At 45.3% G+C, this 17,817-nt stretch overlaps 1 protein-coding gene across 1 annotated transcript in view; it reads right to left on the minus strand.

The window, feature by feature from the left end:
* The window catches only part of SIM1 (SIM bHLH transcription factor 1), a gene marked incomplete at both ends in the record, with an annotated part of 66,400 nt that overhangs the window by 39,228 nt on the left and 9,355 nt on the right, over positions 1–17,817 (minus strand). The window contains 7 exons of the mRNA XM_082668573.1: positions 11,273–11,420; positions 12,046–12,152; positions 12,368–12,567; positions 13,289–13,374; positions 13,509–13,617; positions 14,125–14,214; positions 17,609–17,691. Coding sequence (XP_082524699.1) covers positions 11,273–11,420; positions 12,046–12,152; positions 12,368–12,567; positions 13,289–13,374; positions 13,509–13,617; positions 14,125–14,214; positions 17,609–17,691 — 823 coding nt within the window. The remainder of the gene's footprint in view (positions 1–11,272; positions 11,421–12,045; positions 12,153–12,367; positions 12,568–13,288; positions 13,375–13,508; positions 13,618–14,124; positions 14,215–17,608; positions 17,692–17,817) is intronic.

Below are 17,817 nucleotides of genomic sequence, written 5' to 3' on the forward strand. Positions count from 1 at the left end.
CCAATTTTGGACTATTTCAATATACAGAAATGGCAATTTCATATGGTTCACCCTAGTACAATGTTACCAGCTTAAAAACAGCATACCAAATAGGAAGTTGGACGGGCTCTGGAGTCTGGGCCCTGGGGTGGTATGCTCTCTCTTGAGCTGTGTTATATTGGCTAAGTCACTTGGCCTCTCTGAGCCTCTGGCACAAAATAACCGCCGCTCAAATGCGAGTCCTTCTTATTCCCCAACCTTTCTAAGCTTGGCAACAAACAAGAGCACCTTCCCACCCCTCCTTCAGCTTGGAGCTGACAACCATCTTCCAGTCTCTCCGGGGCAAGGCAGCAGCAATGCCTGGGAATTTCCCTTTACAAAAGAAAAGTTTAATTACATTAACCTAAAATAATTAGCAACACTTCCTAAAAATGTAATAAATCGGCAAAGACTATTTTGACTCTAGAGAGATTCTTCAATTTAAAATTTGCTGAGATGCTTAACCCTATTAGAAGTCAGCCCCACAAAATATTCAAAAATCACAGTCAAAGCAGAACAAAAATCTACTCTCAACATCATTCCAACAGGACAAAAGTCAACCTGGGCACAACTGCTCTCTCTCTCTGGCTCAGGTAATGAGATACACAGGACCTGCCCTGGGTAATATCCTTGTGAGAATTAAAATTGGACTTCTTAGCCTGCAATCGGTTACCTTGCTGCCAATCATGATCTCCATACACACACACACACACACACACACACACACACACACACACACACCCCTCTCTCCAGAGGCCCGGCTCCTCTCACTGCATCCGCTCCCTCCCCACCATCTAACCAGAGGGGAGTCTGACTGCCCCTGCAAGCTTATTCCCCAAGGGCGCCCTAACAGTCCCAAGGTACTTTGGGCCCTCTTCCTTCTAATTGTGGATGGAAGCACTTCCCCCCAGGAAGGAATCTCAGTCATCAGTAAATCTATGGAGAAATCAAGGTAGGCTATAGCTTGGACTTGTGCTTACTTCTTTTTCCTTCAGATATTGTCTTGTTCATTTCGATGTCCTCAGAACCTAGCACTGTGCCTGACACATAATAGGTGCTCAATAAATCATTTATAAATACTTAAAGACCTATTAGCACTAACCAACTGAAGGATGGTCTCACAGTCCTTTCCAGATGCCTCAGAATGTTTGGTGACTTATTCTTGGGCAACCCTCAGCCTTCTGAAGACTTGTGCTTTCCCTCCTTCAGCCCAAAGACTCACAGACATTTATTCTGCGTTTACTGGCAGGTCAAAAATTATTCTATTTAATTTCACTGAAATAATCACCCTAATAATTTACACTTATCCCATGTTACTTTGTAATCAGGCACAGTGCCAAGAACCCCACACATTATCCATGTAATGTTCACAATGACTCTATGAGGTAGATATAATTATTACCCTCATTTTACAGATTAAAAAAAAGGCAGTGAAGTTAGGCAATTTGCCCACAATCACAGAGTTAGTGGCAGCGCTGGGATTTAAATAGGCAACAGACCCAGAGCCCAAACCCTTAACTAATATGATATTGCATGATAAAATGTAGTGATATCTCATTTCATAACACATTTTTCAAATATCTTGTAAAATGTCCCTATGGTTATCAGAGTTTGAAACATCTAAGTAAGAAGCCTGGGGGTTAGGCTGCATCATATTCTAGTAGTAGGATTACAATGTCAAACGCCGCACTGGGGAGGCCTTCCGGTTCTGCAAATCTGGAGCTGGCCACATAGCTTCTCTGCACCTCCCTCTCCTCCATTCTGCTTCTGTTTGTTGTCCTAATGTATATCTCACATTTACTTCCTACAAATAATTTTTTAAATACAACCATTATACCACTGTGGCGCCACTGTGTATTCATTTCAATAAGATCTTAAGTTCAATTCAGAATACTGACATCCCTTAAAACTTTAAAAACTATGTCCTATGCCTGGATGCTAAAAATATATATATTCATTATTAAAGTCAAATGAACATGTTGAAGATATACTAGTACTCATTTGGGAAAGGTACGAGCTTTGGGGAAAATAGTTTCCAATCCTGATGGAACACGCTGAGTTCCAACAAAAAAAGTTCAGGTAAAAAGGTAGAGACAGAAAGAAACCCAGCTTTGGGCTTCCCTGGTGGTGCAGTTGTTGAGAGTCCGCCTGCCGATGCAGGGGACACGAGTTCGTGCCCCGGACCAGGAAGATCCCACATGCCACGGAGCTGCTGGGCCCGTGAGCCACGGCCGCTGAGCCTGCGCGTCCGGAGCCTGTGCTCCGCAACAGGAGAGGCCGCAACAGTGAGAGGCCCGCGTACCACAAAAAAAAAAAAAAGAGAGAGAAACCCAGCTTAGACAAGAGCAGTGAGACAAGCACAGCTGAATCGAATTTGAAGAGTGACTGTCACAGAAATACTTATGGAAAAAGAACAATGGGACAAATGTGTGGAAGTCATTGTTTCATCTCAAAAGATTCCACTTCTGTCCAACCCTTAAAATTCTACTCCTTCCCTGACACCTCCACCTTCATTTAAAGCTCCTTTGAATTCTGTGCCCTTAGCAAATAGTGCAAGTGTACCATATCATTTTAAACTAGACTAATCTGAGTTCTTAAATATTTAAATGAAACTCTTTTATTTTGTCAACTAAATTGTAAACTACTCAAGAGAAGCCAAGACTTCTGTTTCATGTATACATGCAATAAATCATTGCAATCTGCCATCCTCTGTAAAACACTGGTGAGATAGCCATACCCAGTCCATGTACAGAGATAGGGAACATACAAAAGCCTCCACTGATCACCAAAAATGCCACTGTCACAGGTTTTATTCACTTTAAATTATAATTACTGACTTGGTAAAATTGACAAAACACTGGTTCCAACAAAATTAACCTCAGAAATTAACCTCAGTTTCTTAGAACCCTCTTTTTCCTTGTAAACACCATTTCACCATGTAAGGCACCTTCTAGCTTGCCTGGCACAAATAAGGCACTTGGTAAATGCTGGCTTACCTCCATCCAAGCAGAAATCTCAGCTCCCTCTAGAGCATACAGTGACACCAGTGAAAAACAGGGTGAGCCTAGTCAAACTATAGAAGCCACCACACACAAAGAGCACAATGCTTGGAGGGGTGTGAATGGAAGGACTGGGGAGGGGAAAGAAAATAAACACTCAAATTTGTGGATTCGAGGATCCTGAAATCCAAGTTAAAGAGGGAATTATTCATCTCCTTCCAAAGTATTTCAGTTGAAGTCACATAATTGGCAAGAGCTAGTAACAACAGTTAAGATATTTTGAGCATCTGCTCTCTGCCAGGTACTGTGCTATACGTACAGTATCTTATTTAATCCCCCTCGGTCCTTAAAAAGTGTATGCAAATGTCTCCATTTCACAGATGGGAAAACAGAGGGTCAAAGGTGTAGAGCTGTGCTCAAAGTCTCACAGCTATTATGCAGCAACGCATATTTGAACCTGGATCCATCTGACACCAAAGCCCACGCCTTTCCCTTGCAGTTTGCTTCGAATGATACTGTGCTTTTAAAAAAACAAAATCACGATCCTAGTGCAATATAACTTCCCAGAGTAAAAGTCACAGATGGTAAACAGATGGCCCAGACTCAGCCAGACCCCTAACGTTGTCAGTGCCCAACAAAAGCAAGTTCCTCTCTCATGGCCCTTAGCCCTGCCCTCACCATGGATCACCTCTCCCCACTGCCAGCTCTCTGGACCTTGGGATGCCTGCAGCAGGGGGAAAGGAGATGGGAAGTTACTCCTTCAGACAAGGCAGAATGTTAAATCCCTCCACCCATAGGCACTCGGGTATTTCCAGGTTCCATCTAAACTCCAACCAATCCTTTTTGCATGATGGCTTAAACACAGACACCAGCACTTCAACCCAAATGAGTCTTCTATCACTGCCTGCTCATCTAGAAAGATGTCACAAGCCAATGAGAACAGAAAACAGAGAGGAAAGCACTGGATAAGTGGAAGGAAGTAGCAGCCTTTTACTAAATTATCAAGATATGCATAATCCAAAAAACGTAAATCAACTATGCTTCAATTTAAAAAAAAAAAGGTATGCATAATCCACCCACCTCCACACACACACATCTTGTACCAAACATAACAGCGTTTGCCTCATGACCACACTAAGTCAAAAGACAAAAACATGTTTCTCTGGAGTTCCAGTAAAGCCTTATTTGAATTTGTCCATCCATTCACAATAACATGGATGAATCCCTGCCTTCAAATGTAATGATCCATGTTTTTCCACGATGTGACTCAAAGATCAGAACCCTTCTCCTCCCAACAGCCAGAGAAGAGTGGTCAGTCTGGTCATTTAGTAAGCACCAAGTGGCCTCCACCCAGGAAGTAAAGGGGAGGTCTTGTGAGTCAGTGCCATCCAGGTCAGGGTAACAACAAAGGAAGGAGTGGAAGCCAGAGGGGCCTGCGGAAGGGGAAGCAGCCAGGCAGCAGCGCTGCCAAAGGGGCAGAGGATGACACACCCGCTCAGAGCATGCTGGGAAGCTCTCCATCCCCAGCCCCTGAACACAGTCCCCAGGGGACAACCTTTTCTGCCATTATCCTTCAAAAACAGAAAAGGGCCAGTGCTGACCCCCAGAAACACTCTCTCTCTCTCTCTCTCTCTCTCTCTCTCTCAAATAGCTTGCCACCACAGGAGGTAATTTGGTGTCTCATGTGATAAAAAAAAGGATGACTTGGTTTGCCAATTCACTGACTTTTGTTTAACCAGAACATAAAATGTTAAATCTGGTTGCAGAAAAGAAATAATTAGTAATAGCAATATTGTATCTGGGTAATCTAAAGGCAAGCAATTCAATAAAAAACTAAAATGTTTGCAGGCCACATTTTTTCTTACACAGTGAAAATGCCCTTAAAGGAGAAAAAAAAAGATACATTCTTAATTGAATGTCATTGAGAAGGTAGCACTGCTAATTTAACCCCCTCAATTGTCAATACCTGAACATAGTTGTGAAGCAGCAACACAGAGGCAGCGTTTTAATGTTCCATCGTGAGACCAGGTGAAAAGCCTATCCAGAAGCTGGGTGGCCTGACACTACAGGCCTTACTTATTTAAAGCCATTCCTCTCTCCCAGACATTTTCTCCCCCACCATCACCATACAGAGAACTGGGGAATACAGTTGACATTCCAGGCTTTAACCCTGGCTTCACTACTTACTCAGCAGATCTGACCTCAGCTTCCTCACCTAGAAAATGGGGAGTGTGATCCTGGCCCCAACCACTGTACAGAGATGTCAAAAGAGCAAATTAAGCAATGAATGTGGCAGCGCTTTAAAAGAAATATGTATTCAGCATAGAGGGAAAATGTTGAGTATAAATGAGAAATTCAAAACTAAATACAGATCATTTCGATTAAAAAAATTACAACTAGTGAAAAGTGTATGAAGGATAAGATTATTTAAGTGAGTACTGGTATTAGGTACTGTAAAACAGACTAAATGTCCCAGTCCTTTCCTTTAATAAAGTGTTTTGGTAGTTATAAAATTATTATTAATTACTATTAATAGCTTTGGTTGTTATAAATTACTGTCTATACAAATGTGTTTTCAATTTGTTTCTATGACCATTCAGTTACATAAAAGATCATTTGAAAAGGACAACAGGGGCTTTGATGTTCAATATTATCCTAATGATAATTCAACACCATTAGGGATCAAACCTAATTTATGGGTATACATTGGTACATGATTATTATTTTTCATGATCAAAAACATTAAATCTATGCAATGCGTGCTCCATCGATCTGAGGCACGAGAATAAATTATTTCATATTTTGGTGTAGATTGCTAAGTCAAAAGGTGCTTCATTTGACATTACTTGTAATAGAAAAGGGTGGTTTTGCTACAAAAGCCAGAAAAATAAAGTCCATTTTTATAACTACTCAAATTATTGGTCAAGTTTTTAAAAATCATTTTCTAAAGTTTCCTAGTAGTAATAGCAATAATATCACGGGGCCTTTAAATTAATTAAATTTTTTTAAAATTTAAGTGCTCAAATTAGCTCAGCACTATTAACACACTTGAAAGGCAAACTTATATGAGCATATTTTAATGTCTGCTGCTTTATGGTAAGGATACGTAAGGGTTTATATTCACAGAATATGTTAACACTTAAAAACCCTTTTAAATTGTGAGAACTACAGTGGTTTTATGCAAAGAAGAACAAAAATTATGGGACCTGCAATAATTACAGTGTAGACACCGTCTTTTTTTTCTTCTTTTCTATGAAGGAAGTATGTCTCCTTTGGCATTTGCCCTAACTTTTCTACAAATTCAAAGGATTATTCAGTAGATAGCAAGTGTTATATAGACCACTAATGTAAATTGTGTCTACTTGTTCTGCTTTCTGTAACACTGAGATAGAAACTGTAAGAAACAAAATTACTTTCTTCTATATGTTCAGTGAATCACTCTAAAACAGCATGTGAGATTTTCCACTGAAACACCGTTCTACTCTAAACTTAGGAAATAAACAGAGAAGGCTTCTTTACCAACAACAATAACAACAAAAAAATGGTTGAAGATATTAAATGTATCTGATTCCAAAATTACCAAATTACTCTGAAAATCTTCTCTCTTACTTTCCAAGCGAAATATCAGAATTGTATTAGCTTACAATTCTCATTAGAAGTCTAGTTTAAAATACACTAACATTTACTACTATATCCTACAGAAGTCCCCTCACAAAATACTGTCTATCAGTCATCCTAAATGAGGTCACGCATCAGTGAGTACTTGATGAATTTCAGTGGCGGATTGTCTTTAATGGCATCAGTAAACTAGATCTCATGTATATTTTTGCAACCTTCTACACACAGTAATTTGAACACTTAAAATGTGCCGTAATAAACGTACAGTGGCTATGTAGGAGAACGTTATTTAAGGATGATGTATCATGATGTCTGTAGCTTACTTTAAGATGATTCAGTGGAGAAAAAAATGTATATACAAATAGACATACATATAGGAAGAGAGAGACAGAAAGCAAATATGGCTTGTATTATAGATGATGTGTATATGGATATTCATTGTACTATTCTTTCAACTTTTTTGTATGTTTGAAAAATTTACGTTTTAAAATATTTTAAAATGAGATTGTTACACCTTACTGGTTGATCCTTAAAAGTAGATTTAAAAAGTTTAATTATTAAAACATAAAGAGAAGCAAGACTGTTCATTTTTCTAGAAATTACTTTTCACAGTTTATTGGGTGTTCCACATTTTCAATCTTCTTCACATTAAGTACTAATGTTTTCCATCTGAACTGGCTATGAATAACTAACACTACTAATTAAACAAACTCGAGGACATACAAATTCAAGAAAATTACTTTGGTTTTACACAGTATGCTCTCTTTCACTCTCCATACTTTCCGGACTTTCCCCACATTCACTGTTACTAGACACTAGCTCCATTCACCTCTCCTCTTGAAAATAATCAGGGAGCAGGGCCTGTCATTCTTAACACTTATTTCAAACCCCGTGGGCACTCAAAGTTTATAAGAAAGTTTTTTTTTTTTAAGCTAAAAGGGTATGTGTGTCTTATAGAAAGTCACGAGCTGGTCAGCTTTTATTTTTTTTCCTGTTTTGGGCTTTTTTTTCGGGGGGGCGAGTTTTAATGAAGAGCTATACAAGCTTCAGTGAACCTCAAGGACCCAGAGAAAAACTAAGAAAAAATTTTAAATTTAATCATAATGTCTTCTCTCTTTCTTCTCCAGATTTCCAGAACACCAACATTTTGTACAGTGGTCAGACAAAAGCCAGTAAAAACACCACCTGCCTCTAAAATTCCTACAATCACTGTCGCAGTCGCTTATTAAAACAAGGTTACTAGGGGGCTTCCCTGGTGGCGCAGTGGTTGAGAGTCCGCCTGCTGATGCAGGGGACACGGGTTCGTGCCCCGGACCGGGAAGATCCCACATGCCGCGGAGCGGCTGGGCCCGTGAGCCATGGCCGCTGAGCCTGCGCGTCCGGAGCCTGTGCTCCACAACGGGAGAGGCCACAACAGTGAGAGGCCCGCGTACCGCAAAAAAAACAAGGTTACTGAACATTTCTATTCATCATTGCTTTTGTTAGATAATAATGACTAATTTTTCTAGGCATATTTTAACTTCAACAATAAATTTACCACCAGGAACTTAGAAAACTGAGTTTCTAGGACAGTGTATAGAATAGTGGGCCTGTGCCCTTTAAAATGGTCACTTTCATGAAAAACAAAAATGGCATGAGGAAATGTTCTAGCTAAAAGAGACTTAGCGAAACAGAAAGCTGAATGCAATGTGTGATCCTGGATTGGATCCTGGACCTTAAAAAAATAATAGAAGTTTTTCTACAAAGGACATTATTGAGACAACTGGAGAAATTTGAATAAGGTATGTATATTGGATAATAGTATTATATTTGTGTTAAAGTTCTTGCTTTTCGTAATTCTACTGTGGTTATATGAGTGAATGTCCCTGTTCTTAGGAAACACACACTTCAGCTTTTAGGGGTAAAAGAGCATGATGGCTGTACTTACTCTCAAATAGTTCATTAAAAAGATAGTAATATTTGTGCATGTATATGTACATGTGTATATATTTGGAGGGGGAAAGGGAAGGAAGGGAGAGATTGGGAATGCCAAAGCATAGTGGCAGAATGCTAACCACTGGTGAAAATCTGGGTGAAGGCTATACAGGGGTGCTTTACACTTTCTTACATCTTTTCCAAAAGTATAAAATTATTTCAAAATGAATTTTTAAAAATATCCTTCAAATAAATTCCCAGATTTGTCCAATTAAAAAAAAAAATGAGTTTCTGATGAATGTAGCTTCCACCAAAATGCCACACCTTCATTTGACCAATGACTACTTAACATTCTCTCTACTTTCATGACATGAAAACCCCTTCACAAAGTATGCTATTAAACTGTCTAAATTTGGAAAACATCTGGCCTGTCAAGTTATTTGGGGGGGCTTGTGGTTTTAAGTATATTGTTTGAGGTGGTGTATTTGGAAAGAATTCACTTATCATTCTCAGGCTTCATAGAGAACTAGCCCTGAAACAAATGTATGTGGTAGTTCACTGCTACCATAGAGAATCAATAGCCATCTATTTAATTTGCTAAGACAATGTAAATTAGTAACTTCCAGCCAGATGTGTGATATACACATCAAACAAACTGCAACCTGTTCATTATGAAAATCTTGTCAACACACACAGAGCCACTTGATGACATTCCATCTAAGGCAGTTTCCACATTTGCAGCTATAAAAATTGTCCTAAGAATTTTTATACAAAGAATTGGAGCTGAGCCTCATAAAAGGGTAATCAATTTCAGCTTTTCATCTTGTGTGCTTCTGTGTGTTTATTCCTACTTTCATTCAGAGGTATAAAACATTCAGAAAAATGTGTGCGATGTTATTTTTCCCTCTGTAAATCATTTATCCTCATTACATCTTTTTAATCTGATGTAGAGTTGGGAGCCTAATCCTGCAGCTCTGAAGGAGTGTGTAGAGTGAAGAATGACAGAGTCAACAGAAGAAAGAAGTACACTTATCCCCTGGAAAACAAAACAGAATATTTCAAAATGACTCTAAACATAAATTAAGTTTACCCATTGGGAGGTCTAACTTGCATTCTGATCATTTATATGGGGCTGTGTGACTATATACCCGCTGTTTGATAAAAAATGATTATAACCACAGGCACCCACCATAGAACAGAGTGTATGTATAATGCTCGTGATGTCTCAGACATACAAAGCACCTTCTTAAAGAATGTCCATTTCCTTTCCATGGTGAGCAGACATAATTTTTCACTCTTTAATACTTCTACTCCACAAAGTGGCTTATTTTATGAATTATGTTTTGCCATTTTCTCTTACGTTTATTTTAACAATATGAAAAACTGCATTCATAAAATAGATGGTTTTGTTTCATGGTACCCCAAATACTGGTATGTTTTCTGCTCTCTGTTAAAATCCACAGCTCTCTTGCTATTACAAGAACCTAACAGTATTTGTTTTAATACCACTTACTAAAAGGAAAGAAATAAAAAGGTTCTTCTTAATAACCAGCTATTATTCTTGAATACTGAATCCTCATTTAAACCAAATTCATTTTCCAAGCCTACTGAATTAAATTTTCTTATTAAACAGGGCACAGAGTAAACAATCTTATTGCCAAGCATAATATTTCCAACTACTACATTTTTAATTTGTTAATTTAAAAGAACGTGAAATGAATCTACTCCTCATGGCCAATAGTACAGTCTTATTCCAAATAGCACCCTTTAACCAACTTCCTAATGTCAAAATAGCATTTCTACTAAGTGCCCTGGTGTGTCAATGCTTCCAAAGTAAATAACTGCTGAGGTAACCTAAAATCACAAGAATTTCAACCTCTACCAAAAAGAAAAAAGAAAAAGGTAACTCTGCACACAAAAGCGTTCTTCATAAAGGCTTCAACCCCAAGCAATTTTATTTTCACAAACATTACACAGAACGTGCTTTCTTCACGAGGGGCACACCAGGACACGTGGTCAGCCTGCAGGGCCACACCGCTAACCAGAAATGATTATTGTTTCTAGAAAGAGTAAGGCTCCAATGCAGCCACCGAGGCCGCCCAGCCAGCCGCGCCCGCAGGTGACACCGCGAGGCCGGCTCCTCACGCAGCGAGGATGCTGCACAACAAGCCGGGCCTGGGCGCCTGCCAAGACTTGCAGTCTTAGCTCAGGTCGGGTCCCTTTGCTTTCTGGAGGTTAAAGTTAGACCCTCCTGGTCACTTAAACCCCCTTTGTGGTTCAAGGAAGGAATCACTCTCTCAGAACTCTTAACTTTGATTGGAGACTCTGGTTAAAATTAAGAACTTCAAACCCAGCTTTGAAAAAGTGAAACAGATGTCCTGTTTATTAACTATAAACGGCTCCGTACGTGGGACCCTCCTCTCTCTCTCTTTCCTGCCGCATTGTTTTATTTAATGCAGAGTTAGATTAAAAGGTTAAAAGAGAGAGAGTAGAAAGCAAATATGGACTGTGGATGGGAAAAGTCCTAAATCTTTCTCTAGAACGTAAGAAAGTCTCTTCATAGCGGCGAAAGTGCTGGAGCTGCCCCTCAGCCGGCGCTCAGGGTCAAAACCGGCGTCCCCGCGGACCCCAGTCTCGCCTAACACGGCCGTGCCCACCACCTGCACCCTCGTGGAAACCAGGGTCGCCTGCAGTGGGCAAAGGGGTCCCAGACTTGCACTCACGTGAGGACATAGTTGACGCTGACGATACAGTGCGGCCTGGACGAGCGGCTGTTGTGCACGATGGTCGCATAGCTCTGCACCCACACCCAGCCGCCGTGCTTCGCCAGGAACCGGTAGTATTTGGTGGTCACCTGCCCCTTTACCAGCACTGATGGAGAGACACAAGGCAGCTGATGGTGAACGGACCCGCTCCTGAACCGGTCCAAATGTAATCCCTGTCGGTGGGAGGGCGGGTCCCCCGTGAGCCCTGATAACTGCTCCCAGGGCAGGAGGGAGAGAACGTTCTGGTTAGAACGTTCCCAAATGAACCGACTGTCCTGTTCATTTGCATCGAGTGCTCGGGTCCCTCGCGGTTAGCAAGGAGGGCAACACTTAAAGTTGGGGGATTCCCGGCACTCGATGTTCTACCTACGGAAGGTCTGGGCCGCTCAACTCCGATGCTCAGGTTCCCTGTCTCGGAGATTAAACTCAAAGCAAAGCTGTATCCAAAGCTGAAGCGAGTCAACGCGCGTGAGCCAAGTGGCCGAGCCTCGGTTTCCGCTTCCATCTTGGTGGGGGAGGGGGGCGGCTATCAATAGGAGAACAAGACCCCTCCTGGGAGAACTTCACTCAGAAACTCAGAGGCTCTCCCTCGACCTGTGTGAGGGCCCGCGGATGAGGAGGGAAATGAAGTGGGACCGGTGCTGGGGCAGGCGCCCGCAGGGCCTCTCCAACCATCCCCCACCCCTCCCCCCACCGTCCTCCGCCCCGGGCCGGGCAGCGTGGCGCCTTACGCAGGTGGTGGGCGCAGCGCAGGTGGAAGGTGTCGCAGCCGTGCACGTGGTGGTACAGGGTCTTCTCAATCAGGTCCTGAGGCTCGTACCCCGTCAGCTCCGCCACTCTGCGGAGAGCAACCCCGGCGGGATGAGCGCGGGCTGCTGGGCCGTCCCCACCCTCGACAGCCGCCTCAGCGCTGGGTGCCCACCCTCACTTCGCAGGGCCCTGTCAGTCGCCTCATCTGCAAAATGGGCTCACAAGGTAGACGAGGAGCTCTCGGTGACTGAGTGGGGGCCGCCCTCCCTCTAGGGGTGACCCCTTCCCGCCCTGACCGCCCACCTGGAGTCCAAGAAGATGAGCTTCATGTCCAGGCTGGCGCGGAACATGAACATGTTGCTGTGCAGCTTGATCTCCGTGACGGCGCTGGGAGGCAGCGAGTGGCCCACGGCCACCAGGCCCACGTTCTGGTAGCAGCCGTCGAAGGGGGACATGTCCAGGCTGTACTGGCGGATCTTCAGGTAGCCGCTGCAGTGAATGACCTGAGGCGGACGGCGAGGGCGGGAGACTCAGCCACAGCCAGGAAACATCCAAAAAGGGGGCGAAGGGACTGAAACATCTGGAGACTCTCCTCGGCCACAAACGCCTGTGGGCCACGCCCGCGCATTGAAGTGTCCAAAGTTATCGGGGCTCCAACGTGTCTCAAGGGAACGACTGTACTGCTCCAGTGAACTCACTTGGGAGCTGAGGAAAATGCAGAGGCCTGAGCCCGGCCAACCCTAATGCATCCGGATAGCAAAGTGGGGCCCTGGAACCTGCATTCTGATCATGTTTAGTGCTTATTAAACAAGAAAAACTTGGATTCCAGCTAAAGCGCTGGTTCTTAACCTCTGGCAGGGGAGGGGGCAGAATCTGACGCTGTGAGTAAACTCTACGAATCCACCGAAGTTACCGACAGTTTCAGACGCTTTACACACCCCTAAGGCCCATTGCGTGCCCCAGGTTAAGACCCCCAGCGGCCAGGCAGCACCCAGCCCCAGTGAGACGTATGCAATCTTAAAACGTAGTCCCCAGGTGCTCGCGAAGTTTAATGGCCCTGGCGGTGCGCCCGGCGCTGTGACGCGTGCGGGGCACTGTAGTCCCGGCGGCCTGAACCTCCCTCCCACGCCGCCGCACGCGCCTCTGGTCCTGCCCCGTTCACCTGCACCAGGCTCGGTGGCCGCGGCCGCCACGGGGCGTGGATCTCCCCTCTCAGCCACGCACCTTGTAGCCGCCGCAGGTGAGGCCCGCGTTCCTCTTGGCCAAGACGCACTTCATCCTCAGGAAGAAGGAGCGCTCGATCTCGTACTCTGGAGAGAGGAGCGGACGGAGGCGCAGGACGTGAGGCCGGCGGCGCGGCGCCATGTCCCTGCCACGGCTAACGGAGGAAGAGCTACCAGGGGCTGCGATGGGCCGGAGTGTCGCCGGCGCGCGTCCGCCTTACCCTGGACGAAGTGAGAGTGGTAGGGCTGGTGGGCAGTGAGCACCGCCGTCATCTCGTCGTGGTCCGCAGGGTGGATGTATTCGTAAATGCTGTTCCCGGTCAGCTCTACCTGTAAAGAGGGGGGTATCACCGTCTCCGAGGAGGTGGGATGCCCCACGGAGGGGCTGGAAGATTCAGCCGGAGGTCTGCAGGGCTATGAGGACAGGAGCCACAGCTCTAGAGTCGGTCCTGAGTTCTAATTCCAGTTCTGCTGCCTGCTACCTATTGCAACCTATCTAAGCCTCAGTTTCCTTATCTATGAGAGGAAAGAATAATAATAGTAATTGAAGTAGTTATAGTAGTAGCTTCCTGGCAATGTTCTGGTGAAGACATCACGACATGAGTATGTAACCACCTCCCATGATCTTTGGCTTATGGTAGCAGCTCAAAAAGGTAGCCATTGTTTGGCTGGTGGATGCTAAAGGATAAGTAGAGAAAGAGGGAGATCCAGACCTCCTGCCAGCTGAGATGTTTCCAGTCCCAGAAACACCAATAAAAGCTTTGGGAAAGCCCCACCCGACCCTACCTCCAGCCCTGGCTGTAAACTGAAGGCTGGAGGTGTGGACCACTCACCTACCTGAGAAAGACCCAGGTGGACTGAGGCTGTCTCCGAGATGTACATGATCTTCCCATCTGGGGCCACCACAAAGATGAAGCCATCCAAGGTCTGGGGAGACAGAAACCGTTGAATGGAGAGCCCTCTGGGCCATCGAGAGAAACTGGCGGTGGGGGGGGGGATACAGAAGTTAGAGATGTTCTGCCAGAAGTGCAGAGTGATGGAGTAGACAGGGCCTGGCAGGAAATAGAGCAAAGAAAACCAGCCACAAGAGTCTCTCTTTTGTTCATTCCAAATTTGTAAGCATGGGACATGCGGCACCCTAGGAGAGACTCTAGGAAGTGGTGGACAAGGCTACTGCCCTCCAAGACTAAGGATTCACCAAAATGGACAAAGCAGGCATATCTGGAACATACACAAACATTCTGGGGGGAAAAAATCACAGCCTGTGATAAGAGGTGGGTTAGGTTCTTGGGGTGATGGTCACTGAGCAAACCAGAAGTTTCCTGTGTCAGTCTTGGAGAGTTTCATAGTGGGATATTCTATAATGGAAAGAGTGCTAGCAGGGTTTGGGAAATAGTAGGCACTGGGAGATGTGGAAGGGCTGGCAGTTTGAAAAGTTTGTAGATAGAAGGCAGCAGGCCAGTGGCTCTGGAAAGAGTCCAGGAGAGGGGGATTTGGGAGATGGGAGGCTTTCCCGGCAGCAAGTCCGTAGAGTAGTGCTACAGTGTGTGTTTACATTGATGCATCAAACTGGCAGGCTCTCCACGAAGAAGAGTCTTAGATTTTCACTGTTCCTTTATCTCTGCGAATGAGGCTTCAGTCCAGGCAGTGAAGCATAAAGATGAGTCAGATCCTGCTCTCAAGGATCTGGAAGTCCAAAACAGACAATTGGCCTAAAGACAGATATAATGAACATACAGCTGAATAGACAGTGCTGTGAGGGCCTGGAGACTTAGTGGCCAGAGGCCTGGGGAGAACCAGAGTAGCTTTAGGAGAGCTGTTTGAGTAGAGCCTTGAAAGGAAGCTTGAACATGAGAAGGGAGGAAGGGCATCCTAGGCAGAAGGAATGGCGTATGGAAAGCAGGGACTGGGGGTGGAGGGTGGATCTGGTGTATTCAGGTTTGATGAGTTTGGTGTACCAGAGATGAGGCTGAGGGACTACACTGGTGCTGGATTTTTGGAGAGTTTGAGATGTCAGTCTGTGGAATTTGGAGATGCTCCTGCAGGCATCAGATTCCAAAAGGGGTTTCTAAGCAGGGAAATAGCATGCTTAGATGTGTTTTTTTGTTTTTGTTTTTTTTCTCCTGGCAGAATGTGGACAGTGATCTGTAGGAGGAAAGAGTGGAAATGAGGAGATCAGAGATGGTCAAAGCTGAACTTGGGTGGTCACAAGGAAGATGAGATGGGGGAAGAGTCTAAGTCAAAGGTGGTTCTGGCTGTTGTGGAATTTGTGGTGGCAGAAAGAGAAGCTGAGACTGACTTCAAGATCACTGAACATTTAGGGAGGCCTGGTGAGTTTTTGTATGAGTGGAAGTCTGGAAGAAGGAGATAATGAATTCTTGTCTTAGGTATGCTAAACTTCAGGTATATGCAGATTTCCATTTGGATGTGTCCAGTTGCCAGTAGGAAATAAAGGTCTGGCTCTCAGGAGGGGTGTCTAGACAAGAAACCAGTGGGGTCATGCAAATGAGAAGAAAGGAGTTGAAGTGGTGGTGTTGGTTGAGGTTGAGATAACCCAGGAAGCTGTGAGAGGAGAAACAGAGCTGGAACCTTAGGGGGAATGCCAGCCTTTACAACCAGACAGTAGTGGGAAAACCTAGAAAAGCAGGCAGAGAGGGAGAATAATCCAGGAAATTCCGCTACTTTAGAGACCCAGGGAGAGGCAGAATGTCAAGTAAGCAGTGTCACCTCCATCCAGTCTTTGCCCAAATGTCACCTTCCCAGTGAGGTCCTCTGCAACCGTCCCCATTTAAAATGGTGCCACTCAAACACAGCTCGCCTCCTTCCCCTTCTTCTTTTTCTCCATGGCACCTACACCACCTGTCATACCATGCTGTGCACCTGTGTGGGTTTGCAAGGCTGCTCTCCTTAGATTGTCAGCTCCATGAGGGCATGGCTTTCCATCTGGCATACAGTTGGGCCTCCTATGTTTGTGGAATGAACAAGGTCATGTGTGATAAGAGATGAGCATCTTATGTTGGATATCAAAATATTGTGAAGCCTGTGCAGAACACACCAGCTGTGAGAGATGCCAGAGTGCAAGCGGTGTGGGAGTGAGGGGGGCAGAGTAAGCAATGGAAATTGGGAGGATCATTAAGTCCTACAAGGAATTTGGGATGAACACTAGGAAAAAGACTGGGCAAGAACTAGAAGGGGTGAGGGACTGTTTGGGTTTTGCTCTCTTGTTTACGTTGATGAGGAAACTTAGCTGGGAATATGGAGAGCTTTGGGTGGGGGGTCAGTTGTTGAGAGACAACTGATGAAAGACAACTTTCTCTCCACTGAGAAAGGGGAGAAACAGAATCTTTTTAGTTAAATTCGGAGGCTAGGCCTGGGAGGGAATGCTCACACAGGGCCTCTCTTTGCTCTATGAAACCAAAATCTCTTTTGGCCTCTGGGATTGAAGGAGGCACAGTGTAGTGATGGGACAGGAAAGGCCACGGCACTCCTGCCATAAGATGCTTCTCATGTCTGGTCCAGGAGGGAGACGGGCTCAGAGTCCCCAGTCCGATGCTGCTCGGGTTTGAGGCTCCCACGGGAGGAGCCCGTGGTGGACTTGAATAATAAGAATAAGGGGGTGCAGGGTGGGATAAAAGTGTCAAGCCTAAAAATGCCCCCGGGAGTTTTACTATTTTAAATATTTGCTAGGCGACTTACGCGGGCAACGGGCAATTTAAAACGGTGTACACTGCAAACAGCGCGGTAATGGGCGCCACCACATTGGATAAACTCATTACTCAGGGAGGTGTATGTGTGTACGCGTGAGGGTCCGCACACGGCCCGGGCAGGCCTGGGGTGAGGGCGCGTGGAGAGAGAGGAGGGATCCCGGGGGCTACAGGGAGGAGGTGAAACGAGTTGCGGACGCAGCTGGATCCGGGACGTGTGGACTTAAAGCACTGACGGGTATTTCTACCAGATTCCCGTTATTTCCTGGATAAATTCTTCATTTGGGACGGTTTTGCAGCCCGGCCTCGGCAGCTTGGCCTCTGGTTCCCTCTGCTGAATGGCGTCAGATGGCGCCCCCTCCCTCCGTTCAGCCGTCCTGAATCGGGCCTTACCGGGCTCCCTTCCAAACCCAACGCGCCGACTGTCACCTCGAGAGGCGCCTTCCACACCCAGCGAAGTTAAGAGCTAAACATTTTAACTCTACAAGGAGTCGTAGGGGCTGCGAAACGGCCACCTCTGGACGGGATCCCATTTTCCGGGAAACAAGAATCCTGGCTCGGGAGCCGGCACCCGGGCCCTCGAAGCACGTGCGCCGCCGGGAGGCCCAAGTCAGTACCTGGAGCAGGTGGGAGCCCAGTTCGCGGCCTACGTTGTCCAGGGGGCTGGTCCTGCTCGAGTGGCCCCACGCTTCGCCGAGCCCTGTGGAGACACAGAGACACCCTTAAAAGACGCACTCCGACCCGGCTGGCGGTTTGAGACTAGTTTCGCGGTTTTGTCACCCAGGCAAGCTTGCACACACGACCCGATACCACCCGGGCTCCCTCC

This window comes from Grampus griseus, assembly GCF_964374135.1.
Source record: "Grampus griseus genome assembly, chromosome: 13".
Taxonomy (NCBI): Eukaryota; Metazoa; Chordata; class Mammalia; order Artiodactyla; family Delphinidae; genus Grampus; species Grampus griseus.